The 25,725-nt window shown below is 42.7% G+C and overlaps 1 protein-coding gene across 14 annotated transcripts in view; it reads left to right on the top strand.

The window, feature by feature from the left end:
* Window positions 1-25,725, top strand: part of C2H2orf76 (chromosome 2 C2orf76 homolog) — a 154,089-nt gene that overhangs the window by 24,698 nt on the left and 103,666 nt on the right. For 3 of the 14 annotated variants that reach the window (XM_070768896.1, XM_070768900.1, XM_070768866.1), the window contains exon 2: window positions 7,850-8,079. The exons of the other annotated variants lie outside the window; for them this stretch is intronic. In XM_070768896.1, the coding sequence (XP_070624997.1) occupies window positions 8,016-8,079 (64 nt within the window). In that variant the 5' untranslated portion in view covers window positions 7,850-8,015. The remainder of the gene's footprint in view (window positions 1-7,849; window positions 8,080-25,725) is intronic. 14 annotated transcript variants of the gene reach the window in all.

The raw sequence follows: 25,725 nt of genomic DNA, 5'->3' as shown, positions 1-25,725 counted from the left end.
GTAGCTGGGGAGCCTCCTGACTTCAAGAATGGGAAATATGTGGTCTGGGCAGGGAACAGCCTCCTCTCTCAATTGTCCTGCTTTTCTCCACGTGGAGTTCTGGTCCACAGAGAATGAATCTTCAATTGCTTTACCCTGGGGTGGTGGGTGGGAGGGGAGCTGTGGCATCTGCCTCCTGCCTCAGAACTAGTAGTGATTGCAGATCCCAGGGAACCGGGTGCTATGTGATCTTGAGAAGAAGGAAGAATGTTTTTCCTTGTTAGGGGATCCAGCCTAGGCCAAGTTTCGAAATAGCTGAAGGCATGCTTACTTTGTGCTTCCTTCCCTCACCTATGCAAATACTGCTTTATGCCCTGGAAATCAGTCCTGGGTGTTCATTGGAAGGAATGATGCTAAAGCTGAAGAAACTCCAATACTTTGGCCACCTCATGTGAAGAGTTGACTCATTGGAAAAGACCCTGATGCTGGGAGGGATTGGGGGCAGGAGGAGAAGGGGACGACAGAGGATGAGATGGCTGGATGGCATCGCCGACTCGATGGACATGAGTTTGGGTGAACTCTGGGAGTTGTTGATGAACAGGGAGGCCTGGCGTGCTGCAATTCATGGGGTTACAAAGAGTCGGACACGACTGAGTGACTGAACTGAACTGAACCATCTCTGCTCTAGGGAATTGGAATGTCATTCAGCTTTTAACATAAAGAGAGGGTAACAAGTCAGCAGCTGGTATTTAACTTTTAAAAGTAAATTTTAGAGTATATTTGGGGTCAGTAGATGATATGAATTTAAAAAAATAATTTGTTTTTGGCTATGCTGAGTCTTTGTCGTCAGGCAGGCTTTTCTCTTGTTGTGGCTAGCAGGTGCTACTCTCTAGTTGTGGAGTAAGAGCTTCTCATTGCAGTGGCTTCCCTTGTGGAGCACATGCTCCAGGGCACGTGCAGGCTTCAGTCGTTTTGGTACATGGGCTCAGTAGTTTCAGCTCCCAGGCTCTAGAGCATGGGCTCAATAGTTGTGGTGCACGGGCTTAGTTGGCTCTGTGGCATCTTCCTGCACCAGGGGACCATGTCTCCTGCACTGGTAGGTGGATTCTTTACCACTGACCCACCAGGGAAGCCCCGAATTTTTTGATTCTACATTTGACACTACTGGAAGGGTCTTCATATCCCAAGAAAGAACAAGGTTGTTAGCTCTGTTCATATTCTTGTTAGCAGCTATCACAGTTAGTAATTATTTTTTGTAATTATTTTATTTACAATTACTTTTATTTTAATTTACTCCTCTACTGTCTGAACCCCTGCCCTACCTAAGTCAGGGAGGATAGGGATTACTGAGTATCAGTTAGTGCTCTGTCTCCAAGTATCTGGCACTTAAATGGTGGGTGAATGAACAGAGTGCTTTTCTCTCTATGAAACATTTTCCTTCTGATTAGCCATGAACTTAGAAACCAACCAAGTTTATTAGAACTAAATGTGAAACTATGAGCTAGAGTAAAGTAGATGAACTCTGGTGGAAGGGCTATGTCATCTCTATGTTCTGCCCTCAGTCTTGGAAATAGAACACTTGAAATGTTAAGGGAAGATGAGAACCTGACGACGTGTCGCCCACTTGACCCTCCTAGTTAGTGGAGGGGCCATTACCATTACTGCAGTTTCCCCCACATCCTTGTCTTTCCAGTTTTGGCTGCTCACAGGCTTCACTTGCTGGGTGTCGGTGTAAAGCCAGCCAGGCAAGTTATATTAAGAGGTGAAAGCAGTTCTTGCCCAGTGGGTGTGAATAGTAGTTTAATATTATGTTTCTTGGTATAAACTAAATCTCTAATTTCTAAGAGTAACCTAGTCATTAAAATGTGAAAATCATTACCAAAAGCGTTACGGTAAAGCTTTACTAGAAGGCAAGAGTTAGTGTATTCACAAATGATGAATTATATTCATTTTGTATTTTCTGGTTTCTTGGCATAAGAGACTGGGGTTAATCATTTCTGTGACATTTTAAAATTGTAGTTTCTATTTTCAGGAGTCAGGGTGCTCTGGTTTACCGTTCTCTGGCCAGGTAGTCCATGGCCTGGGGGTCTATTAGCTCATGTTGTCCTGGAGAAACAACCTGAGTTTCTTCATTAATGATGATACCTATAATAGTAATTTTAGAAAGATGTTATCAGTAACAGTGATTGTAGCCATCTGACTCTGGTTTCTTAGTGCTCAGCACCCAATTGAGGTCAGAGGGGATAAAACAGGGAATAAAATTTTGGATAGAGAGATTAACCATAAACTTGGTAAGGGAACTTGATTTTAGGGAGGCTTGGGTTCAGAGGCACTTGGGAACTGCTGCTGGGATAGGAGTGGGGAGAGCTGGATAGAGTTGTGGCTTTTATTTTGTGAAGGTGGGGGGAACTGCCAGCTGAGGTGAAAATGTACCATAGCTTTTCTTCTCCTGCCTGCCCCCCACCCCCCTGCCATTTCTCCTCCTTTGTCTCTTTTCCTTTTCTGATGAAAAAACTGGTAAGAGGAGGCCTGGTTACCAGAGATCTTAACCAGCCCTTCCCCTTTGCCATTCTTTTCTTCCTTTGGGTATTTATATTTGGAGCAATTGGGTGAGAGAAGAATGGGCATGGGTGTAAGACACATGAGTGTGTGAGTCTCACCTTTCCCCTGTCCTGTTTCTGCCCAGCCAACATGGGGTGGGGGCGTGGTTTGGGCTTAGCTGAGACATGAAGACCAGGGCTTGGGTAGAGGTGGAGGTATTCCTGGCAGGAAGTGACCTTCACTGGCTGGGAGTTAAGAAGTAAGGAAAGTTACTTATAAGTTGGTCATGCACTGGTGAGCTGCTACCTGTGTTCTGTTTAGAAATACTTACGAATGTGGGCAGGCATAATGAAGTGCTCTACAAAGATAACTTAAGTTCAGTACTGTAGTTCCTGTTCAACTTCACTAGAAGTATGAACTCTCTTCTAAATCTACTTTGTCTTCCTCACTTTGCCTGTTTCCCTAGCTCCTAGTTGCATGTGACAAGTGCTTGGTAAATGCTTTGAAACTAGGTTGTTACAGATGAATTTTCTAGTGCGCTTTCCTATTGCCTGTCAACAACAACAAAAAAATAGAAATATTAATATTTGATGACAAATGATGTGGCTGATAATTCCTTTGGAGATAATGCTGCTGTTGCTAAGTTACTTCAGTCGTGTCTGACTCTGTGCGACCACACAGACGGCAGCCCACCAGGCTCCCCTGTCCCTGGGATTCTCTAGGCAAGAACACTGGAGTGGGTTGCCATTTCCTTCTCCAATGCATGAAAGTGAAAAGTGAAAGTGAAGTCCCTCAGTCGTGTCCGACTCTTAGCGAGATAATACAGTTTTATTTATTTGCTTATTTTTGATTTTTTTTTTTGGATGTGGACCATTTTTAAAATCTGTATTGCTTTTGTTACAATATTGCTTCTGTTTTATGTTTTTCATTTTTTTGGCCACCAGGCATGTGGAACCTTTAGCTTCTCAGATCAGATCAGATCAGTCACTCAGTCGTGTCCAACTCTTTGCGACCCCATGAATCACAGCGCACCAGGCCTCCCTGTCCATCACCAACTCCCGGAGTTCACTGAGACTCACGTCCATCGAGTCAGTGATGCCATCCAGCCATCTCATCCTCTGTCGTCCCCTTCTCCTCTTGCCCCCAATCCTTCCCAGCATCAGAGTCTTTTCCAATGAGTCAACTCTTCACATGAGGTGGCCAAAGTACTGGAGTTTCAGCTTTAGCATCATTCCTTCCAAAGAAGTCCCAGGGCTGATCTCCTTCAGAATGGACTGGTTGGATCTCCTTGCAGTCCAAGGGACTCTCAAGAGTCTTCTCCAACACCACAGTTCACAAGCATCAATTCTTCGGCGCTCAGCCTTCTTCACAGTCTAACTCTCATATCCATACATGACCACAGGAAAAACCATAGCCTTGACTAGACGAACCTTTGTTGGCAAAGTAATGTCTCTGCTTTTGAATATGCTGTCTAGGTTGGACATAACTTTCCTTCCAAGGAATAAGCGTCTTTTAATTTCATGGCTGCAATCACCATCTGCAGTGATTTTGGAGCCCAGAAAAATAAAGTCAGCCACTGTTTCCCCATCTATTTCCCATGAAGTGATGGGACCAGATGCCATGATCTTCGTTTTCTGAATGTTGAGCTTTAAGCCAACTTTTTCACTCTCCACTCTCACTTTCATCAAGAGGCTTTTTAGTTCCTCTTCACTTTCTGCCATAAGGGTGGTGGCATCTGCATATCTGAGGTTATTGATATTTCTCCCTGCAATCTTGATTCCAACTTGTGTTTCTTCCAGTCCAGCGTTTCTTCTGATGTACTCTGCATATAAGTTAAATAAGCAGGGTGACAATATACAGCCTTGACGAACTCCTTTTCCTATTTGGAACCAGTCTGTTATTCCATGTCCAGTTCTAACTGTTGCTTTCTGACCTGCATACAGATTTCTCAAGAGGCAGATCAGGTGGTCTGGTATTCCCATCTGTTTCAGAATTTTCCACAGTTTATTGTGATCCACACGGTCAAAGGCTTTGGCATAGTCAAGAAAGCAGAAATAGGTGTTTTTCTGGAACTCTCTTGCTTTTTCCGTGATCCAGCGGATGTTAGCAATTTGATCTCTGGTTCCTCTGCCTTTTCTAAAACCAGCTTGAACATCAGGAAGTTCACGGTTCACATATTGCTGAAGCCTGGCTTGGAGAATTTTGAGCATTACTTTACTAACGTGTGAGATGAGTGCAATTGTGTGGTAGTTTGAGCATTCTTTGGCATTGCCTTTCTTTGGGATTGGAATGAAAACTGACCTTTTCCAGTCCTGTGGCCACTGCTGAGTTTTCCAAATTTGCTGGCACATTGAGTGCAGCACTTTCACAGCATCATCTTTCAGGATTTGGAATAGCTCAATTGGAATTCCATCACCTCCACTAGCTTTGTTCGTAGTGATGCTTTCTAAGGCCCACTTGACTTCACACTCCAGGATGTCTGGCTCTAGGTCAGTGATCACACCATCATGATTATCTGGGTCATGAAGATCTTTTTTGTACAGTTCTTCTGTGTATTCTTGCCATCTCTTCTTAATATCTTCTGCTTCTGTTAGGTCCGTACCATTTCTGTCCTTTATCGAGCCCATCTTTGCATGAAATGTTCCTTTGGTATCTCTGATTTTCTTGAAGAGATCCCTAGTCTTTCCCATTCTGTTGTTTTCCTCTATTTCTTTGCATTGATCGCTGAAGAAGGCTTTCTTATCTCTTCTTGCTATTCTTTGGAACTCTGCATTCAGATGTTTATATCTTTCCTTTTCTCCTTTGCTTTTCGCTTGTCTTCTTTTCACAGCTATTTGTAAGGCCTCCCCAGGCAGCCATTTTGGTTTTTTGCATTTCTTTTCCATGGGAATGGTCTTGATCCCTGTCTCCTGTACAATGTCACGAACCTCATTCCATAGTTCATCAGGCACTCTATCTATCAGATCTAGGCCCTTAAATCTATTTCTCACTTCCACTGTATAATCATAAGGGATTTGATTTAGGTCATACCTAAATGGTGTAGTGGTTTTCCCTACTTTCTTCAATTTAAGTCTGAATTTGGCAATAAGGAGTTCATGGTCTGAACCAGAGTTTAAACCTGTGCCCCCTGCAGTGGAAGTGTGGAGTTTCTTAACCACTGGACAGCAGGGACGTCCTTCTGTGCTCTTTACCTGTTTTGTCCTGATGGTAACAGCTTGCACAACTATTGTACATACCACAAATAGTATATTGGCAATAATAGGTTGAAGATACAGAACATTTTCATCATCGTCCTTTTATTGCCCTGTGATAGCCACAACCACTTCCCTCCTGTCCTGACTCTTCCTCTGCTCCTGGCAACCAGCAATTTATTCTAGTTCTATAATTTTGTCATTTCAAGAATGTTATATAAGTGAAATCATGTAGTTTGTAACCTTTTGGGATTGGCTTCTTTACTCATCATAATTCTCTAGTGATTCATCCAGATTGTTGTATGTACCAGTAATTCCTATTGCTGAGTGTATTCCATCATATAGATGAACCAGTTTGTTTAACTGTTCACCTGTTGAAGGACATCTGCACTGTTTCCACATTTTAATTGTTACCAATAAAGCTGCTGCTAGTCACTCATGTACAGATTTTTCTGTGAATGTTTTCATTTTTCTGGAATGAAAGCCCAGGAGTGCAGTTCTGGGCCATATGGCCATTCCATATTTGGTTTTGTAAGAAATTGCCTTTGTGTCTGTACCATTTTACATTCCTACCAGTAATAAAGGAGAGATCCAGTTTCTCCACATCCTTGCCAGAATTTGGTGTTATCACTATTTTTTATTTTAGGCATTCTTATATGTGTGTAGTGGTATCTCATTGTGGTTTTAGGTTTGCATTCCCTAATTATTAATGATGTTGAGCATCTTTGTGTGTGTGTATTTGTGCCACATGTATAATCTCTTCTCTGAATTTTCTGTATCTTTTGGTTGTGTTTAAATTGGATTTTTTTAGATGTTGAGTTTTGGGAGTTCTTAATATATTCCAGATACTATTCCTTTGTTGGATATGTGGTTTACAAATATTTTCTTCCAATTTTTAGTTTTTTTTTTTTTTTAATCTTAACAGAGTCTTTCACAAACCATAAAATTTTAATTCTGGTGAAATCCAGTTTTTCCAGTTTTTTCTTTTATGGATTACACTTTTGGTGTCATGTATAATAAATTTTGACCTAGCCCTAGATTCTGAGAATTTTCTCTTTTTTTTAGTAAAAGTTTTATAGTTTTGCATTTTAAAATTCACATAATTTATTTTGAGTTAATTTTTGTATAAAGTATAAGATTTAGATTGAGGTTCTCCTCCCCTCCCCTACCTTGGATGTCTAATTGTTCCAGCACCATTTGTTGAAAAGATATCTTTCCTTTAATGAATTGCTTTTTGCACCTTTGTCTGTAACCTCTTGGGCATATTTATGTGGTCTTTTCTGGGTCCTGTCTTCTGTTGATCTGTGCATCTGTTCCTCCACCAATACTACACAGTCTTGATTATTGTAGCTGTATAATAAATTTTGAAATTGGGTAAACTAATTCTTTCTACTTTATTCTCCTTTTGCAGAATTGTTTAGTTATTTTAGTTCCTTTCTCATTCCATATAAATTTTAGAATAAACTTGTCTATGTCTAGAACTTCCAGAACTATGTTCTAGAACCATAACTATATTGAATAAGAGTGATGAGAGTGTATATATACTTGCCTTGGATTTGTAGAGAATATTGGTCTGTGGCTTTTGTTTTTATAGTGCCTTTGGTTGGTTATCCTGTAACTATTAACTTCATAAAATGAATTAGGAAATGTGCCCTCCTATTCTGTTTTCTAGAAGAGAATGTGTAGAATTCTTCAGTGAAACCTTCTGGGCCTAGAGATTTCTCTTTTGGGAGTATCAAAATTATGGATTTTCCTTAATAGTTTCCTTAAAAGTTCCATTCAGATTATCTATTTCTTATTGGATTAATGGTGGTAGTTGGTGTTTTTCAAGAAATTGGCCCCTTTAACCTATGTTGTGAAATGTGTGTATGTAGATTTGTTCATAGTATTCCCTTATGAAATGTACAGAGTCTTAGCGAATATTTGTTTCATTTCTGATATTGATCATTTATATCTTCTCTCTTTTTTTGGCCAGTCTTGCACAAGATTTGTCAATTTTTTTGGTCTTTCCAAAGAACTAGCCCTTTTTTCATTGATTTTTTCTTTATTGTCTTTCTGTTTTCAACTTTATTGATTTCTGTCCTCTATTATTTCTTTCCTTCTGCCTATTTTGGGTTGTTTTGCTTTTATTTTTCTAGGTTCCTGAGATGAAAGCTTCTGACTCTTCACCAGGCCCCCTGTGACACTAATATTAACATTTGTGAAGTGGAGCACAGGTTGCTGGATGGCGAGCTGTGGTCAACGGAGGACCACAGAGAAGTTGAAATAGAGATCGTTATTACTCACCCGTCCTGAAGGAAGTACATGGCACTACTCGAGGACCCACATGGGGAGGAGGTCAAGACTGAGTACAGGGAGAGAGTGAGCTGTAAGACCTGGAACACGTGGTCTATGGGTGGAATCCCTGGGGTTCCCCGGCTAACACTGGATTGATCAGTTCAAACCAAATATGCAGGGTTCCAGTAAGCTCTGTGGAGGTTTTATCTAAGGAGTGTCAAAGGGCAGGCCCTGGAGGCAGGGGAAACTGGTGATCACAAGGGCTGTGGGGGAAGTCTTATCAGGAGCTTGTATTTCTTTGTGATTCAGGGCTGTTATCTAGGGCACATTCTTCCGTGAGGGGGCAAGTTTCAGTTTAAGGTCCTCGTGGGGCTACACAGCCAAACAAAATGTTTGCTGGGGCAGCAGTATCACGTAGTAGCTTAGCTAAACTCTCCACAGCGCCCCCGTGGGGAAGGCGGGGGCCTTTTATTACTGTGGAGGTGGGAGTCTGAGCTCTTTACTGACTCCAGGATGCCGAGGAGTCAAGCTGGTGATTATCCAGCTCCCTACTCAGCCTTCTCTAATGTGACCCTGGCGGGGGGGTTGGGGCTCCTCATTAAGGCCTGGGGAGGGTAGAAGTCTAGGCTCCAGCTCTACCTTTGCTAGTGGGGGTTGGGCAGCAGTTTCTTATGTGATTTCTGGCTGGATTAGAGGGCTCCTTTGTCTAAAAGTTTTCTTTCTTGGCTAGGCTGCCCCTTTCCTGGTCCTTTGGCTAGATAGAGAAGACTTGTTCAAGCTTTTTTTTTTCCTTTTCCTGCACCTGTTTGTGATTCTGGGTTGCTGACTTCTTCAGCTCTGTGTCTGAGATATATGAAAACCCAGGGACCTCTCCACCATGTTCCTTAGGTCTGTAGATCCCTAGCTAATTGTTGCCCTCCCTCCACCTTTCTGATCCTCTTACATTTGTTTTATAGATAATGTTCAGGATTTTTAGTTGTATTTTAATCAGGACATATAGGGAAAGATACATCTACTCCATCTTCCTAGACACAGAAATGAAGAATAGTGCCACTTAAAATTCATCATTAGTTTCTCCGTGAGTTAGACTAGATTCTGAATTCATAACCCAAGTTGTGGCTTTTAAAGTTGAATAAAAACTCAGTGTTCTCCATTCTTTTCAGAAGAGCATTAGTTCTCTTTTGGCTATTTGAAGGTTGTTTCATGTGGTTGAAGCTTACAACCTCCCAAATTCAATAGCAGGATTATTTTCTTCTTAAGAAGCCAAGTGGTAGGGGAATATAGCCAATATTTTGTAATAAGTGGAGTATAACCTTTAAAAAATGTTGTTCTCTTATAACTTATATAGTATTCTATAGCAACTTCTTCAATTAAAAAAAAAAAGAAGCCAAGTGGTCAAATACAAGCCAAGTGGTTTGCCATTAAAAGTGAGTTTGTGCTGTGCTATGCTAAGTGGCTTCAGTCATGTCCGACTCTGTGCAACCCTATGGACTGTAGCCCACCAGGCTCCTCTGTCCATGGGATTCTCCAGGCAAGAATACTGGAGTGGGTTGCCATTTCCTCCTCCAGGGGATCTTCCTGACCCAGGGATCGAACCTGTGTCTCCCACATTGCAGGTGGGTTCTGTACCACTAGCCCCACCTGGGAAGCCCAAAAAGTGAGTTTCGGTAAGGCCAAATCCAACTTTAGCTAGTGCTTAATATAATGTATGTTTTAAAATATTAACTTAGAAACAATTTATTTTAAAAAGCATCCTTCCTGGGATGGGTGATACAAAAAGTAAGTTTTGAATTTATCTTAACAGTATTTTCGGGCTTCCCAGGTGGCCCTAGTGGTAAAGAACTCATCTGTCAATGCAGGTAGAAGAGACATGGGTTTGATCCCTTGGTCAGAAAGATCCCCTAGAGGAGGGCATGGCAACCCACTCCAGTATTCTTGACTGGAGAATCCCTGGCTTTAGAGGAGCCTGGAGTCCGAAGGGTCCCTTAGTCCATAGGGTCACACAGTCAGACACAACTACAGTGACTTAGCACATGACAGTATTTTCTGATTATGTGTAACAGTACCTGAAATGTTGCTGCAGTGACACTGATTGTTCTTTAGTAGAGTCTGCCAAATACATTATTTGTGTGTAGGTAGCTCTTGATGGAAGGCATGTGTTCTAGTCTTGTCTCTGCTACTGAATTAGCTGTGTTATTCTAGACTCACATATCCTTTGTTTCCTCATCGGCAAAATAGGGGCAGTTGCACCTGCTTTGCTGATAGGTAATTGAGGATTATTAGTGACATTGTACAGGGGACAGGGAACAAGACCATTCCCAAGAAAAAGAAATGCAAAAAAAGCAAAATGACTGTCTGAGGAGGCCTTACAAATAGCTGTGAAAAGAAGAGAAGTGAAAGGCAAAGGAGAAAAGGAAAGATACACCTATTTAAATGCAGAGGTCCAAAGAATAGCAAGGAGAGATAAGAAAGCCTTCCTCAGTGATCAATGCAAAGAAATAGAGGAAAACAACAGAATGGGAAAGACTAGAGATCTCTTCAAGAAAATTAGAGATACCAAGGGAATATTTCATGCAAAGATTGGCTCAATAAAGGACAGAAATTGTATGGACCTAACAGAAGCAGAAGATATTAAGAAGAGGTGGCAAGAATACACAGAAGAAGTGTACAAAAAAGATCTTCACTGCCGGGGTCCAGCCCCGGTGGATCCAGGGAATTCGAAGGGGAGACGGCTTTGGCGATCAGGATATGATAGAATTAAAGATATAAAGAGTGGTTAAATAAGGATAGCTCAGTGAGAAAATTTAGTGAAGAAAAGAGGCTGAATAATTCAGCCAGAAGGTGAGAGAAAGAACGACATGGGGAAACCAAGCTTCAGTGAACAAGGCCCGCACTTTATTTTCCAAAGTAGTTTTTATGCCTTAAGTTATGCATAGAGGATAATGGGGGAAGGGGTAGAGTCATGAAGTAAGCCAGGCTTTCTTCCTGCAGACTTATCATATGCAAAAGTTTAGGTGATTTGCATCATCTTCTGGCCCGGAGGCCTGTTAACATTTTAAGACCCTTTCTTCAGAAAACTTATTTTTCTCTAAAGGTGATTAGTCAGGTGCCACCCTCCAAAAGCATTAGATAAAGTTGCATTCCTACAGGGCAAAGGTGTGGTGGGCTATAACAAGAAAAAGAATTAACTCAAGGGTCCAAGGTTACAAACATTAAAGCTACTACTTACACCAATTATATTAATCAATACACTGCCAGGGACACAGCAGGTAAGGGATATGGAGATTTAGCAGCAAACATTGGCCCAACAAGTGAAAAACCCTTCACCAATACAATTTCTAATCAATCTTTCAACTGCTCAAAGGAATCTGTATTTAGACAGTTTAGAACATCTCATGCCTCTCACAGTTGGGAAGCTCTGAACAATCACATGGCCGGAAAAACCTATTCAGGCAGGCTAGAGGACTTCCAAAGGAGTTTGTAGGTTGAAACACTATCACACCCAGGAACTTTATTAACTGGAGCTGTAAGTTAACTCTTTTTTCAGAGAGAGGTAGTGGGGGACAGCCCCCTGTAAAGTCAGAGGTATAGGTGAGAGCACAAAGCAGAAAGTAGGCAGACTCTGGTTTTGGGGGTAGATGCTCGAGAATTTCCAGGGGGACTCCTGAGGCTTGATCCCGCCTTTGCGTATGCCAAGCCTCCTTCCTCATGACCTTTGCCACGGGCGGAGTTCCTCACGCTGGCTCCTGGCAGTGATAGAATTCCAGTTGAGCTATTCCAGATCCTGAAAGATGATGCTGTGAAAGTGTTGCACTCAATATGCAATATGCCGGGAGATGGCTCCCGGCATCTCCCCCTTTTTTATTTCTTAAAACAGCCAGATGCAGCTCAGTCGCGAGTTTCTGAATGTTCTGCTGAAGAATCCTGACAATACAAGGAAGAATGATTATGAGAAGCAAAATTAAAGCACCAACAGATTAGACAGAATGTTTTTTCCTGAAATGAAGTTAGAGAAAGTGTGAAAAAAGTCATTAGCTGCTCCAGCAGCGGTAAAATCCAGTTGAGAGTGTTCCAGGGTCTGTATTTGATTATGAAGTTTCCCTAAGTCCAGGCCAATGTCAGAGCTGTTCCAAACACCTGAGATATGATTTTTGATTTTTTCCCATTCATAATCTGTCTCATTCACCTTCAAACATGTCACGCATATCCACCGGTAATCAGTGTGGCAAGACAGAACCATTTTCACTTTTAAAGCCTGTAACTCAGTCCCAATATGCATTATTGCCTCTTCCAAGGCATCTACCCTCATCTCCAACTTTCTATCTATAGCTTCCTGTGTTGCTAGAGTTAGAGAAACATTTTTAGACATGGTATCAACATATTGGGCAGTATGCACTTGTTGAGTCAATGATATTGCTGCCACAGTAACAGAAGTAATTGTGGTTATTAAAGCTGCTATTTCCAGGATAAGCAAGCCCACAAACCGTCGTGATAGGATAAGCAAGCCCACAAACCGTCGTGATCGCATTAAATCTTGTAGCAGGAAGAAAGCCTGGCTTACTGCACTTCACGACCAAGATAATCATGATGGTGTGATCACTCACACTCACCTAGAGCCAGACATCCTGGAATGTGAAGTCAGGTGGGCCTTAGGAATCATCACTACGAACAAAGCTAGTGGAGGTGATGGAATTCCAATTGAGCTATTTCAAATCCTGGAAGATGATGCTGTGAAACTGCTGTGCTCAATATGCCAGCAAATTTGGAAAACTCACCAGTGGCCACAGGACTGGAAAAGGTCAGTTTTCATCCCAGCCCCAAAGGCAATGCCAAAGAATATTCAAACTACCGCACAATTGCACTCATCTCACACGCTAGTAAAGTAATGCTCAAAATTCTCCAAGCCAGGCTTCAGCAGTTCATGAACCGTGAACTTACAGATGTTCAAGCTGGTTTTAGAAAAGGCAGAGGAACCAGAGATCAAATTGCCAACACCCGCTGGATCGTTGAAAAAGCAAGAGAGTTCCAGAAAAACATTTCTTTCTGCTTTATTGACTATGCCAAAGCCTTTGACTGTGTGGATCACAATAAACTGTGGAAAATTCTGAAAGAGCTGGGAATACCAGACCACCTGACCTGCCTCTTGAGAAACCTATATGCAGATCAGGAAGCAACAGTTAGAACTGGACATGGAACAGCACACTGTTTCCAAATAGGAAAAGGAGTACGTCAAGGCTGAATATTGTCACCCTGCTTATTTAACTTCTATACAGAGTTCATCATGAGAAATGCTGGGCTGGATGAAGGACAAGCTGGAATCAAGATTTCCAGGAGAAATAGCGATACCCTCAGATATCCAGATTACACCACCCTTATGGCAGAAATTGAAGAACTAAAGAGCCTCTTGATGAAAGTGAAAGAGGAGAGTGAGACAGTTGACTTAAAGCTCAACATTCAGAAAACGAAGATCATGGCATCTGGTCCCATCACTTCATGGGAAATAGATGGGGAAACAGTGGCTGACTATTTTTTTGGGCTCCAAAATCACTGCAGATAGTGACTGCAGCCATGAAATTAAAAGATGTTTGCTCCTTGGAAGGAAAGTTATGACCAACCTAGACAGCATATTCAAAAGCAGAGACATTACTTTGCCAACAAAGGTCCGTCTAGTTAAGGCTGTGGTTTTTCTGGTAGTCTTATGGATGTGAGAGTTGGACTATAAAGAAAGCTGAGTGCCGAAGAATTGATGCTTTTGAACTGTAGTGTTGGAGAAGACTCTTGAGAGTCCCTTGGACTGCAAGGAGATCCAACCAGTCCATCCTAAAGATCATTGTTTATTGGAAGGACTGATGTTGAAGCTGAAACTCCAGTACTTTGGCCACCTGATGCAAATAGCTGACTCATTTGAAAAGACCCTGATGCTGGGAAAGATTGAGGGCAGGAGTGGAAGGGGATGACAGAGGATGAGATGGTTGGATGGCATCACCAACACAATGGACATGGGTTTGGGTGGTCTCCGGGAGTTGGTGATAGACAGGGAAGCCTGACTGACGTACTGCGGTTCATGGGGTCGTAAAGAGTCAGACATGACTAAACGACTGATCTGAACCTAATGATATTTCTAAAGCGTTTAGCACATTCCGAGTAGCTATTATTATCATCCTTAATGCACTTTGTTAAAGCAAAAACCTTGAAGCATATTCATAACAAAATTAGGGATAACTTGCCCCAGTCCTTGTTATAAATGATCATAGAGTTGAGATTGAGGAATCTGTGACTTTTCTTCATTGACTCCATTGTAGTTTTTCAGGAACTGTTTGCAGTGCCATTTAATACGGATTGGTGTAATAATAGAGATTTTTTTTGGTGGGGGGGGGGGCTTGTTGAATTGGGTTCCTAGACTCAATTCCAGTGTACATATATGGAGCCTTCCCCACATCAACAAGCAGTTCTTGATGCTAGGAGGGTATCCACAAATTCAACTCAGTTCTGACAGTACCTGTCCAGATAGAATCAGATTCCATAGACAAAGGGCTCAGTTGCACAAGTTTGCTCTCCACTTCAGAGGCCAGTCACACAAGTTGTTATCTGTGCTTTTGACCAGCTACAGACTGGAGGTTCTGTTGACCCCTCCAATTCAGGATGCCAGCTGCAAGTCTAGGTTGCAGCCCATACTTCTGATCAATTGGCTGTAAATCAGAGGTTCCCACAACTCCCTCTTGGGGTTCAATTAGCTTGTTAGAAGAGCTCACAGAACTCAGGAAAACCTGTTTACTCACTAGATTACCAACTTATTATAAAAGGATATTAAAGGATATACATCAACAGTCAGACAAGATACATGGGTTGAGGTCCTACAAAGGGACTTCTGTTGTCATGGCTGATGAAGCTGAGCATGGGGGCATGTGGAAGTGTTCTGGTTCCCCAACATGGAAGATCTCTGAAAAAGATCCAAAAAGCTGTCCTTTGGAGTTGTTTATGGAGGCTTCATTACATGGTTATGATTAACTAAATCACTGGCCAGTGGTGATCGATTCAACTTCCAGCACAGGGTGGGACTGAAAGTTAGTTTTCCTAACACAGCCCCCACCTTTGTATAGACCCCAAGAGTCATCTTCCCTGGAGTGGTTTTCAGAAACTGAGGGTGAGAGACCAAATTCCATTCCATTGTTCAGGAGATTCTAAGAGATTTGGAAACTGTGAGCAGGAACTGTGGATGAGGACCAAATATATATGTATTTCCTATAAGTCATGACATTTCTGTGTAGTGAGGCTTCACTGTCACTGTGGCTCATATGTATTTTTTTTTTTTCTGCACCATGCAGCATGGAGGATCTTAGTTCCCTGGACCAGGGATCCAAATCATGCCCCCTGCAGTGCAAGTGCTGATTCATAACTCCTGGACCACCAGGGAACTCCTGTTGTTCATATTTTAATAATTAGGTTACTTTCAAAAATGAAAGTTTTAGTTGAAGCAGACAAATGTTAAAACTGTCATTCATGCCCCTTTATCCACTGCCTCCCTCTGTAAGAACACCTTTCACTTCTATATATGTCTTTGCAATTTGGCATTTGTGTTAGTCTCTTAGGGTTGCTATAGCAAAGTATCGTAAGCTGGGAGACTTCAAATAACAGATATTTATTGTCCCATAGTTCTGGGGGCCAGAAGTCCAAAATCAATGAGCAAGCCTGATTCCTTGTGAAGATTGTGAGAGAGAATCTGTTCCTTGTCTCTCTCTTATTTTCTGGTAGCCCCAAGCATTCCTTGGCTCGTAGAGGCATCACTTCAGTCCCCCATCTTCACATGGTGGTCTTCTTGTGTGCTTGTCTTTACAAGGCCCTCTGCTTTCATAAGGACGCTAGTTGTATTGGATATGAGGCCCAGCCTATCCCAGTATGATCTCACCTTAATGAGTTGCATCTTCAGCAACTGCATTTACAAGTAAGGTCACATTCTGAGGAAGGGGTAGGTATTAGGTTGTCAACTTGTCTTTTTAGGGAGAACACAGTAATACCCACAAGAACATTCACCTAAAAATCAGAAATAAATGAATTGGTATTAAAAACAAGTGCTCTTCTTCAAGCATTATTGTTCTATAGTAGGGGAAAACAGAGCAAAGGAATAATAAGTGGAGCTGAGTCAGTCAGAAAAGGTCCTCCTGATAGGGAGGATCCAGTTTTAGAAAAAGCAAGAATGTTTCAAGCTAGAGAACAACCTGTTGTCTAGTTTCTGGAATAATTCAGAAAGCTGGATGTATTGGAAGAACCAAAGGAGGACCAGTGTAATTGTTGAGCAGTGGCATAGGGGGAGATGGTGTCTAGGGCCAAACCATGCAGGGACTAGCTGGCGTAATGATGAGTTCACTTCTTTCCTTTAGGGGCTCTGGGGAGCCTGTGAAGAATTTTAAGCAGGGGAGACATATTCAGATTTACATATTATGGAGATCACTCCTGCTGCTATATGTCACATGGATTGAGAGAACTGGACTGGTATTGGGACCAAGACCAGTTTCTATTATTTCAGTAGAGACAGTGAGAGTGGAGGCTTAGACTAGTGTAATGGAGGTGGAGAGAAATGGGGAAATTCAAGATAAGTTTTGGGGAAAGAGCTGAGAAGATTTGCTGGATTAGCTAAAGAGTAGGGAAGGAGGAATGCTCTGCTGATGGCTTGAGTAACTCAGTGTAATTGACTGAGATGGGGAATTTAGGACTAGGAGTTGAGGTCAGATTTAACTGCCAGGTTCAGTTTGGGATATGTTAAATGCCTGGGGTGATAACTAACTAGAGGATTTAAGTAGCCCACTGATGTCTGAGTTTTGAACTTAGGTCTGGAAATGTATTTGAGAGAATGGTCAGAGGAGCAGTAACATTTCAAGGTCTCAGAGAGGAGAGGAGCCTGGAGAAGATCTAGGAAAGGAAAAGTGCAGTAATAGACAGCTGGAGAGAGGCAGACGAGGATGAGCAGGTTCTTCAGCTCTGTTGAGTGCTTCTAAGAAGTTGAGTGTGATCAAAGGGATATGAAGAAAAGGAGAGAAATGTATTCAGTGGATCTGACCTCTGCTATTTTAACTGAGGGGTGAGTGCAAAGTCTTTCAGTTCTATTCAGTTCAGTCACTCAGTCATGTCTGACTCTTTGCGACCCCATGGACTGCAGCGTGCCATGCTTCCCAGTCCATCACCAACTTCCAGAGCTTGCTCAAACTCATGTCTATCAAGTCGGTGATGCCATCCAACCACCTCATCCTCTGTTGCCCCCTTCTCTTCCTGTCTTCAGTCTCTCTGAGCATCAGGGTCTTTTCCAATGAGTCAGTTCTTCACATCAGATGGCCAAAGTATTGGAGCTTCAGCATCAGTCTTTCCAATGATATTCAAGACTGATTTCCTTTAGGATTGGTTGGTTGGATCTCCTTGCAGTCCAAGGGACTCTCAAGAGTCTTCTCCCACATCACAGTTCAAAAGCATCAATTCTTTGGCACTCAGCCTTCTTTATGGTCCAACTCTCACATCCATACATGACTACTGGAAAAACCATAGCTTTGACTAGACGGACCTCTGTTGGCAAAGTAATGTCTCTGCTTTTGAATATGCTATCTAGGTTGGTCATACCTTTTCTTCCAAGGAGCAAGTGTCTTTTAATTTCATGGCTGTGGACATCATCTGCAGTGATTTTGGAGCCCAAGAAAATAAAGTCTGTCACTATTTCCATTGTTTTCCCATCTATTTGCCATGAAATGCTGAGACTGATGCCATGATCTTCATTTTTTGAATGTTGAGTTTTAAGCCAGATTTTTTACTCTCCTCTTTCACTTTCATCAGAGGCTGTTTAGTTCCTGTTCACTTTCTGCCAAAAGGGTAGTGTCATCTGCATATCTGAGGTTATTACTATTTCTCCTGGCAATCTTGATTCCAGCTTGTGCTTCCTCCAGCCCAGCATTTCTCATGATGTACTCTACATATAAGTTAAATAAGCAAGGTGACAATATACAGCCTTGACGTATTCCTTTCCCAATTTGGAACCAGTCCATTGTTCCATGTCTGGTTCTAACTGTTGCTTCTTGATCTGCATACAGATTTCTCAGGAGGGAGGTAAGGTGATCTGGTATTCCCATCTCTTGAAGAATTTTCCACAGTTTACTGTGATCCACACAATCAAAGGCTTTGGCATAGTCAATAAAGCAGAAGTAGATGTTTTTCTGGAACTCTCTTGCTTTTCCAATGATGGAACGAATGTTGACAATTTGATATCTGGTTCCTCTGCCTTTTCTAAATCTGGAAGTTCTCAGTTTGTGTACTGTTGAAGCCTAGCTTGGAGAATTTTGAGCATATCTTTGCTAGTGTGTGAGATGAGTACAATTTTGTAACAGTTTGAACATTCTTTGGCATTGCCTTTCTTTGGGATTGGAATGAAAACTGATCTTTTCCAGTCCTGTGGCCACTGCTGAGTTTTCCAAATTTGCTGGCATATTGAGTGCAGCAGTTTCACAGCATCATCTTTTAGGATTTGAAATTGCTCAACTGGAATTCCATCACCTCCACTAACTTTGTTGGTAATGATGCTTCCTAATGCCCACTTGACTTTGCATTCCAGGATGTCTGGCTCTAGGTGAGTGATCACACCATCATGGTTATCTGGGTCATTAAGATCTTTTTTTGTGTAGTTGTTCTGTATATTCTTCCTAATATCCTATATTCTTGCTTAATATCTTCTGCTTCTGTTAGGTCCCTACCATTTCTGTCCCCATCTTTGCATGAAGTGTTCCATTGGTAGCTCTTATTTGCTTGAAGAGATCTCTAGTCTTTCCCATTCTATTGTTTTCCTTTATTTGCATTGATCACTGAGCAAGGCTTTCTTATGTCTCCTTGCAATTCTTTGGAACTCTGCATTCAGATGAACATATAAATTTCCTTTTCTCTTTTGCCTTTCACTTCTTTCTAAGCTATTTGTAAGGCCTCCTCAGACAACCATTTTGCCTTTTTGCATTTCTTTTTCTTGGGGATGGTTTTGATCACCGACTCCTGTACAATATTAGGAACCTTTATTCTAAAGTCTTCTTTAGAATAGATTGAAGAGAGAATGGGAGGTGGGGAATTGGATCAGCAGAGTAAACATACCAGCCCTATGCTGGGGGCAGATACTATCTTCCAAGGCCATAGACTATATAGATATCCTGAGAAAAGATAGCTGAGAACAAAGGCCGCCAGTGCTTCTGCTCAGTAAGATATGCAGAAACTCAGACTCATGGAAAATTGTCTCTGGCTAGGAGCCACTCCCAAGTGGCACTGGTGGTAAAGAACCCGCTTGCCAGTGCAGAAGATCTAAGGAATGCGGTTTGATCCCTGGATTGGGAAGATCCCCTGAAGAAGGGGCAACCCACTCCAGTATTCTTGCCTGGAGAATCCCATGGACAGAGGAGCCTAGTAGCTACAGTCCATGGGGTCACAAAAAGTCAGACATGACTGAAGTGACTTAGCACACATGGCAAGAGCCACTCCTCATTTCTATAGCATATTCCAGTGAATTTTCCTCTGAGTATGCCACTCTCTCAGCCAGTCTGGTTAATCTACTGACAGGCTGGGACTAAATCAGTTCTGTTCATCTCAGACAGCATTTCATTAGGACTACTGTCAGTAAGACTCCAAGCAGCAGGATTAGGGGAACCTGCTGTATCGACCTCCACCATACCACCAGGGTCCTGAGCAAATCCCAGAAACCAACCATGGGCCTTGAAAAACCAGGGCCCTTTCTCTTTAAGTTTCTGTATTGATCTTCCCTCTGGGTACAAGACATCAATCCAGGTGCAGCAGCTTGTATTAGCCTTGGCAGAGACTTTATCCTGGGCAAAAGGCAGGAGTCTAGAGTCTGCCACCCATAGCCACTCTGGCCAGTGAGTGACCCTTGCTAACCTGCAGGATGACGTGGTGTTACTTATCGCTTTAGCTTAAGCTGGGGATGGATTTCAAACCACCCTTTCTGATTGGATGGCTCACTGTGGGGGAAACTGTCCATAGGGTCTACTTAAGATAGTTAACCCTCCTAGAAGCTTTCCTGAGTTCCCTAGAGCTCTTTTGGAGAGATTGCTACCTCTAATCTAGTTGCTGGTCATCTGAGATCTTACTCATGTGTGTTCTTAGACCTGTTTTTTGGGAGAGAGGCAAGTGGTGTGCATGTGCACGCATACACACATACACATTCACGCATACAACCAGTCACAGGCCTGGAGGTGCATTTGGTATCCCTGGAAAAAAATTTCTTTACAGTTTGCAACTGGTACTCACGTGGTTCGGAACACATAGGTTATCAGGGCCTCCAGTATGACCCTTGACCTGCTCAACCCAAATGTATCACTTGGGTTCACATTATTGCATTTAGGCCTTGTTTTTGGAGGCACTGCATGAGGGCCGGCAGTCAGTCTGTCTTGTTTGTTTAGGTTGCTTGCTGAGTGTCATTGTCTGTTACATGATATGCTGAGCAGTGGCTGTGGAAATGGGGTGGAGAAGATGTCTGGAGGTGTGGACAGATGTCTTGTATGAGAAGTACAGGAGCTGGGACAGATGTTCTAAGACACTTGTTTTCTTGGTAACAGTGATCACATTGGGGTCAGAGCCATCTGTCAGGGGTGGCAAATTCAGGAGTCAATTAAATTTGAAGTGCTTATACCAATTTTGGGGAAGCTTGTCAGGGTGTTTTGCTTTACGTGAACTGCTCCGGGGCAGTTTGGAAAGATGAAAGATTGTTAGGGAATGATCGTTCCCACTCGTATCTCCTGGGGTACAAGTTGTTCTGTTCTTCAATGATGAGGTTAATTCCCTCCCTTCACCTCCACAAAAATCTGTGTGTCACATTCCAAGCCCGTGGACACTGCTGGGTTTGAGCTTAGCCAAACCATCCGTGAACTAAGTCCAGGCATTTAGGGCAACCTCGGTGAACAGAGTGTCCTGCTGAGTCAGTAGCTGTGTCAAGGAGGTGAGGAGCCCCAAACACAAAGGAGTGCCTCCGAATGGAGGCTGTCTCCCTTTGCTAGAGGCTGTAGTTTGCAAAATCATCAGCCACAGAGACTGGTACCTCAACGAGGTCGTTGGGTTGTGGGAACCAAAGTTAGACATGTAGGGCAGCTTGTTGGACCACTTTTGATGCAGCCAATTGATTTGGGCACCACTCAGGATGCTGCCTTGTAGGTTAAAAGACCATGTAGAGTGTCCATGTGAGGACTGTATCAATCAGGGTTCAACTGGAGAAGCAGCAGAACCAGTAGGGACAAAATACACAGACACACACACATACACACGGAATTGACTTACTCCATGGTGGGGACTGGATAAGCAGGTTGGAAATCCAGAGGCCAGCAGTCAGGAAGGGCCCATGAGGAGCAGACTGGACCCCACAGACACCAACCAAGGCTCGTGGTCCCAGGCAGCGGTCAGGAGGGAGGACCCAGGGGGAGGGAGAACAAGCGCAGGCCTCACTGTAGTTTGGACTCTTTGAGCTCAGGGATACCTATGTCCTGTGCTGTGCTTAGTTGCTCAGTTGTGTCCAACTCTTTGCAACTCCATGGACCGTAACCCACCAGGCTTCTCAGTCCATGGGATTCTTCAGGCAAGAATACTGGAATGGGTTGCCACGCCCTCCTCCAGGGGATCTTCCCAACTCATGGATCCAACCCAGGTCTCCTGCATTGCAGGCAGATTCTTTACTGCCTGAGCCACCAGGGAAGTCCTCCTAAAGGGCTTCTAACTGATTAAGTCAGGCCCGCCCAGGAAAATCTCCCTTTTGATTAATTTAAGGCCAGCTGATTATGGACTTTAATTATGTCTACAAAATGAATATGCTACAAAATGATCACTGCCCCCTTCTTCCTCTGACATTCTGGAGAGAATATCCCTTGTGCATTCTGGGGACTGTAGCTCAGCCTGGTCACGATGAGCCACCCCAGGCATATACTGTCTCTAGTACCCAAAGAGTGTAGCAAGGTGCTAGGCTTTCTCTTTGGTGGTGGGAGGCTGAGGAGGCAGCTGTTGTTCCTTGATCACCAAAGGGCTTGGGCATTGTGAATCCACCCACATAATCCCAGGAAACTTTACTTGTTGAGTAGGGCCCTGGATTTGGCTGGCAGAGGTGTGGTAACAGCACAGGCAGGACCATGGAGACTGAGGTGTCTGATTTGCCAGCCAACAGGACATCTTTTATATATTGAAAACTTTGAACATCAATGGGTAGGGCAATTACATGTTGTCTTGACCCACTCACTGATGATACACAGCAGGGGAGCTTCTCTCACTAGCATTTATCTATAGCTCTTCCTCATGGGGAAGAATCTCCTCTGGCACTGTGGATGGGGAAGTATTAAGGATATACAAGCATCATTTGTACAATCAGATGTAGAAACAACAGCAGTACTTTGAATTGGCCTGAAGCACCCATCTGCTACATTGTGTTAGTTTTCCTCTCCCATTGTAAATCTTGTCCAGATTCTGTTAGCTGAATCTGAGTACCTCTTCCTGCACAGGGCCAAGTAGCACAGTGACGTGGGTGCCTGTATCCACAGAGCCACAGATATTTGAGTCCCTCCTTTCCTTGGAGTTCTCCAGTATGCTTGGGTATGTCAGGTCTTCAGTCTCTCTTGGGAGCAGAGAGGCCTCAGGCCACCCCTGATGATTCTCCTAAAAGCAGAGGTCAGGGTAGAAGGCACAGGGCAGGATCAGGGTTACAAAGGGATAGAGGAGCTTTGTGCCAGTAAGCGTGTGTGTGTGTGCGTGTGTGTGTGTGTGTGTGTGTGTGCGCGCTAAGTCGCTTCAGTCGTGTCCAACTCTCTGTGACCTCATGGACACAGGCTTCTCTGTCCTACCAGGCTTCTCTGTCCATGGGATTCTCCAGGCAAGAATACTGGAGTGGGTTGCCATGCCCTCCTCCAGGGGATCTTCCCGACCCAGGGACTGAACCTGTTTCTCTTACGTCTTCTGCACTGGCAGGCAAGTTCTTTACCACTAGCGCCACCTGGGAAGCCCCACTTATCTTTAGTTTCATATGGCTTGGTGACTAAACATGGCTCAACTTAATGAATTTTTCAGTTATCCAAAAGCTCTGCATCCTCACTGATGACATAATCTGTTTCAGCTCTGAGGACTCTACTCAATAGCTGCAGCCACATTGCTTCTCATCTGGAGTCAGGGGATTGTGCTTCACTGCCTCAGTAATATCCCTTCCTCCTCCCACTCAAGGGAGAGTGAGCAACAACAAAAGGTGGGCAGGTTGTTTCAGTCCTACCTTTTGCTGCTTGTCCTCTAAGGTTAATTAGCCCTAACACCCCCACACCCATCACTTGGAGAAGAACCTTTGTTACTGGATCCCAGGGAATCTTCTTGTGTACCCTAAACCCATGGGACCCTTGTCTTTTCTGTTCCAGAAAGCCATGTTTCTGCCAGCATCCCATCCTTGTCACCTAACTGTGAAGAGTCTTGAGATTTTACCCAACTTGGAAGCTAGCAAGTCAGCCTGTCAGTTTCCTGGATGCTGGCAGAAGACATGGGACTCCTGGTTCTGAGACAAGGGACTGTATATCAGCACAGTCAACAGCATGAGCTCCCTGTCTGTGTCATTTCCTTTTGTCCCATGAGTCCACAGCTGTAGAACCCTGAATTTAGGTAATCCAAATATTGCAATATTTTTTAGTCCCATGAGTCCACAGCTGTAGAACCCTGAATTTAGGTAATCCAAATATTGCAATATTTTTAAAGAACTATAGCGAGCCTACCCAACCTTAGCCCAGAGGGAATCATTGTTTTTGTTATACTAGACAGGAAACACGGAGAGGGCAATGGCACCCCACTCCAGTACTTTTGCCTGGAAAATCCCATGGACAGAGGAGCCTGGTAGGCTGCAGTCCATGGGATTGCTGGAGTCAGACACGACTGAGTGACTTCACTTTCCCTTTTCACTTTCATGCATTGGAGAAGGAAATGGCAACCCACTCCAGTGTTCTTGCCTGGAGAATCCCAGGGACGGCGGAGCCTGGTTGGCTGCTGTCTCTGGGGTCGCACAGAGTTGGACACGACTGAAGTGATGCAGCAGCAGCAGTGGCAGACAGGAAACACAACCGCCCTCTATTCTGGAGGGGGAGAAATCTGTCTTCCTGGACTGTTTGCTCTGTACACATCCTTGAAAAGAGTATTTGAGAGCTAGAGCAGCCAGTGCCTCTGCTCACAAGGTGTGCAGAAGTGTGAGAGCACCATGAAGTATCTCCAACACACTGTGTAAGGATTGACATTCTCACTGATGATTGTGTATCAAGAAAAATCGAATTGGTATTCCATGTACCTTGTTACAAACAGGAAGGACGGCATGAAATATTTTTACCAAATGGTTAACTCTTAAACCCTTTGGAAAACTCAACTGTCCAGAATAGATAGTTCTCTGAGAGTTTTGTTTTCGTCCTTGAGCAGAGAAACCAGATTATGATTTTGTGTATTTGCCCCAAATCGAAGGTCATAAAGGCAGGTCTGTGGAATTGTAGGTGTTGATTTGTCAGTGAGTGATACACTCAGGGTAAACAGCAAGAGTTTACTTATTAGAATTGACCATGACTCTTTCTCTGAAAAGGCTAGCTGCTAATGTCATCTTACAGTGAAGCAGTTACAGTATGAGAATTATTTGCATAATCATCTGATTTAGCTAATATTTGTTGTTTAGTCTCTAAACTAAACTATGTCTGATTTTATCGACCCCATGGACTGTAGCCTGCCAGGCTCTTCTGTTCATGGGATTTCCCAGGCAAAAATAGTGGAATGGGTTACCATTTCTTTCTCCAGGGGATCTTCGCCTCCCAAGGATTGAACCCATGTCTCCTGTATTGGCAGGCAGATTCTTTACCACTGAGCCATAAGGGAAGCCTTAATTTAGCTAATTATTTGTCTTACACCTTTTGTGTTATCTTAAACATCTGGAGATTTTATTTTTCTGACCTATCTAAAAAATGGCTGAGGTCAAAGACTTTAAAGTCTTTCATAAGTTAATACATTGAAAATCTCTTTTTCAAAAGTTTTCTGTCACTGAAAGATGAATGAACTGATTTTTCTAATATAGTAATGTTTTGATTTGAATTATACAACTAAACATTTGGAAGAAAAAGGCTAGGAGGTTTTCACATGTTTATTTGATTCTCTCATGGACCTATTCTAAAAAGTTTTCGCTTATGATCTTAAAAATTATACTTTTGAAAATATTTAAAGCAAATTTCTGTTAACTTTTTTCTTTTTATTATAATGACTAGTTTTTGGTATTTCATTTTTACCAAGGTCTATTTTTAGAATAAAATTTTGTTCTTTATTTATGAGTTTAAAAATAATTACACTTTTAAAGTAGGCTGGAATAGATTAGAATGGAATTAACATTTTAGGCATAGTCTAAAATAATTGCCTTGATTATAATTTGTCATTCTTATCAACTTCAGTTAAATTGGAATTTTATATAAACTTACTAATTTGCCAAGGTTATGTTCTCTTTAAAAGGTGAACATTTCTCATTCACCTATTTAGCAGTGTGCTAGGTGTTCAGTATTTTTAAGAATAGTATAAAGAATGTAGGTCAGTTGTAGTGAGGTGAATGAACCCAGAGCCTGTTAAACACAGTGAGGTTAAGTCAGAAAGTAAAAAGCAAATATCATATATTAAAGCATATACTCATGAACCTACTTACAGGGAAGGAATGGAGATGCAAATGTAGAGAACGGACATAGGGGCATAG

The sequence above is a fragment of the Bos indicus genome, chromosome 2, assembly GCF_029378745.1.
Source record: "Bos indicus isolate NIAB-ARS_2022 breed Sahiwal x Tharparkar chromosome 2, NIAB-ARS_B.indTharparkar_mat_pri_1.0, whole genome shotgun sequence".
Taxonomy (NCBI): domain Eukaryota; kingdom Metazoa; phylum Chordata; class Mammalia; order Artiodactyla; family Bovidae; genus Bos; species Bos indicus.
Note: the sequence above shows the minus strand (reverse complement) of the source record. Positions and strands in the feature narration are given on the sequence as shown.